The following is a 1,067-nucleotide window of genomic DNA, read 5'->3' as shown; positions in this document are numbered from 1 at the left end:
TGGTGATGGTTGCCACATCCTGCACCCTGCCAAAAGGAAAGGTCTCCACGGACAGCCATGAGCCAGGCTGGGCCTGTCCCACCATGCTCACAGCCTGCCTGTGGCCGGCATGGGGCCAGCCAGCGCCATGCTCTCAGTGGGCAAGAGCAGGAGGTGGCTTTGGAGCATCACCCGGCACCCCTCTGCAGGTGGAGAGTCGCTAGTGGCTGTCCTATCAGGAGGTCACTGCTGCTTCTTGGCACGACCTGTGCTTGTCAAGTGACCACCAGGTAAATCTGCCAGCCCAGGGGACAGGCTGGGGAGCAGTGGGTGTCCTTCCAGCTGGCTTCCTGGGGCACCAGCCCGAGCGTGAGCCATGGCCGTGCCACCCAGGGGCAGAGAGAGGGCAGGAGAACCGAGGTCTCACCGAGGCGTTTCCTTCTCTCCGCAGACACAGCCGGTGCCCCGCCGCAGCAGGACCGCTCCCCGGAGACAATGCGGGCGCTGAGTGGAACCCCCCCGAACAACAGCTCGAGCAGCCCAGGCAGCAACCTGAGCGCGGGTGGACGCAAAGAGACGGGTGGAGGTAACTTCATAGCTGGAGTCCTCATCCAGGCCATGCGTAAGAAGATGAGCATCTACGATGCCATGATGAGGGGGCTCCTGACGCCAGGTACGGCCCTGGTGCTGCTGGAGGCACAGGCTGCTTCAGGGCTCCTCACTGACCCGCTGAGGAACGAGAAACTGTCGGTGAAGGAAGCGCTGGCCGCGGGACTCATCGGCAGGGATTTTTACGAGAAGCTGCTGTCAGCAGAGGGAGCGGTGACGGGGTACACAGAGCCCTACACCGGACGCAGGATCTCCCTCTTCCAGGCCATGAAGCAGGATCTCATCGTCAAGGAGCACGGCATCCGCCTGCTCGAGTCCCAGATCGCCACCGGCGGCATCATCGCCCCCGTGCACAGCCCCCGCCTGCCCGTGGAAGCTGCCTACAAGCGCGGCTACTTCGACCAGGAGATGAACCAGTTTCTTTCTAACCCCGAAAATCAAACGAGAAGTTGCTTCGACCCCAACACCCACGAGAACCT

The 1,067-nt window shown here is 62.7% G+C and overlaps 1 protein-coding gene across 1 annotated transcript; it reads left to right on the top strand.

Annotated features, from left to right (window-relative positions):
• Positions 1 to 474: 474 nt before the first annotated feature.
• LOC103779434 (plectin-like) lies at positions 475 to 1,062 on the top strand (the record flags this gene model as incomplete). The annotated part of the gene is made up of 1 exon (XM_008947061.1): positions 475 to 1,062. A coding segment is annotated over exon 1 (588 nt), but the record flags the coding sequence as incomplete, so codon positions are not given.
• Positions 1,063 to 1,067: the final 5 nt, after the last annotated feature.

Source organism: Merops nubicus, unplaced genomic scaffold (assembly GCF_000691845.1).
Source record: "Merops nubicus isolate BGI_N331 unplaced genomic scaffold, ASM69184v1 scaffold50739, whole genome shotgun sequence".
Taxonomy (NCBI): Eukaryota; Metazoa; Chordata; class Aves; order Coraciiformes; family Meropidae; genus Merops; species Merops nubicus.
This window is presented reverse-complemented; position numbering and strand designations above follow the sequence as displayed.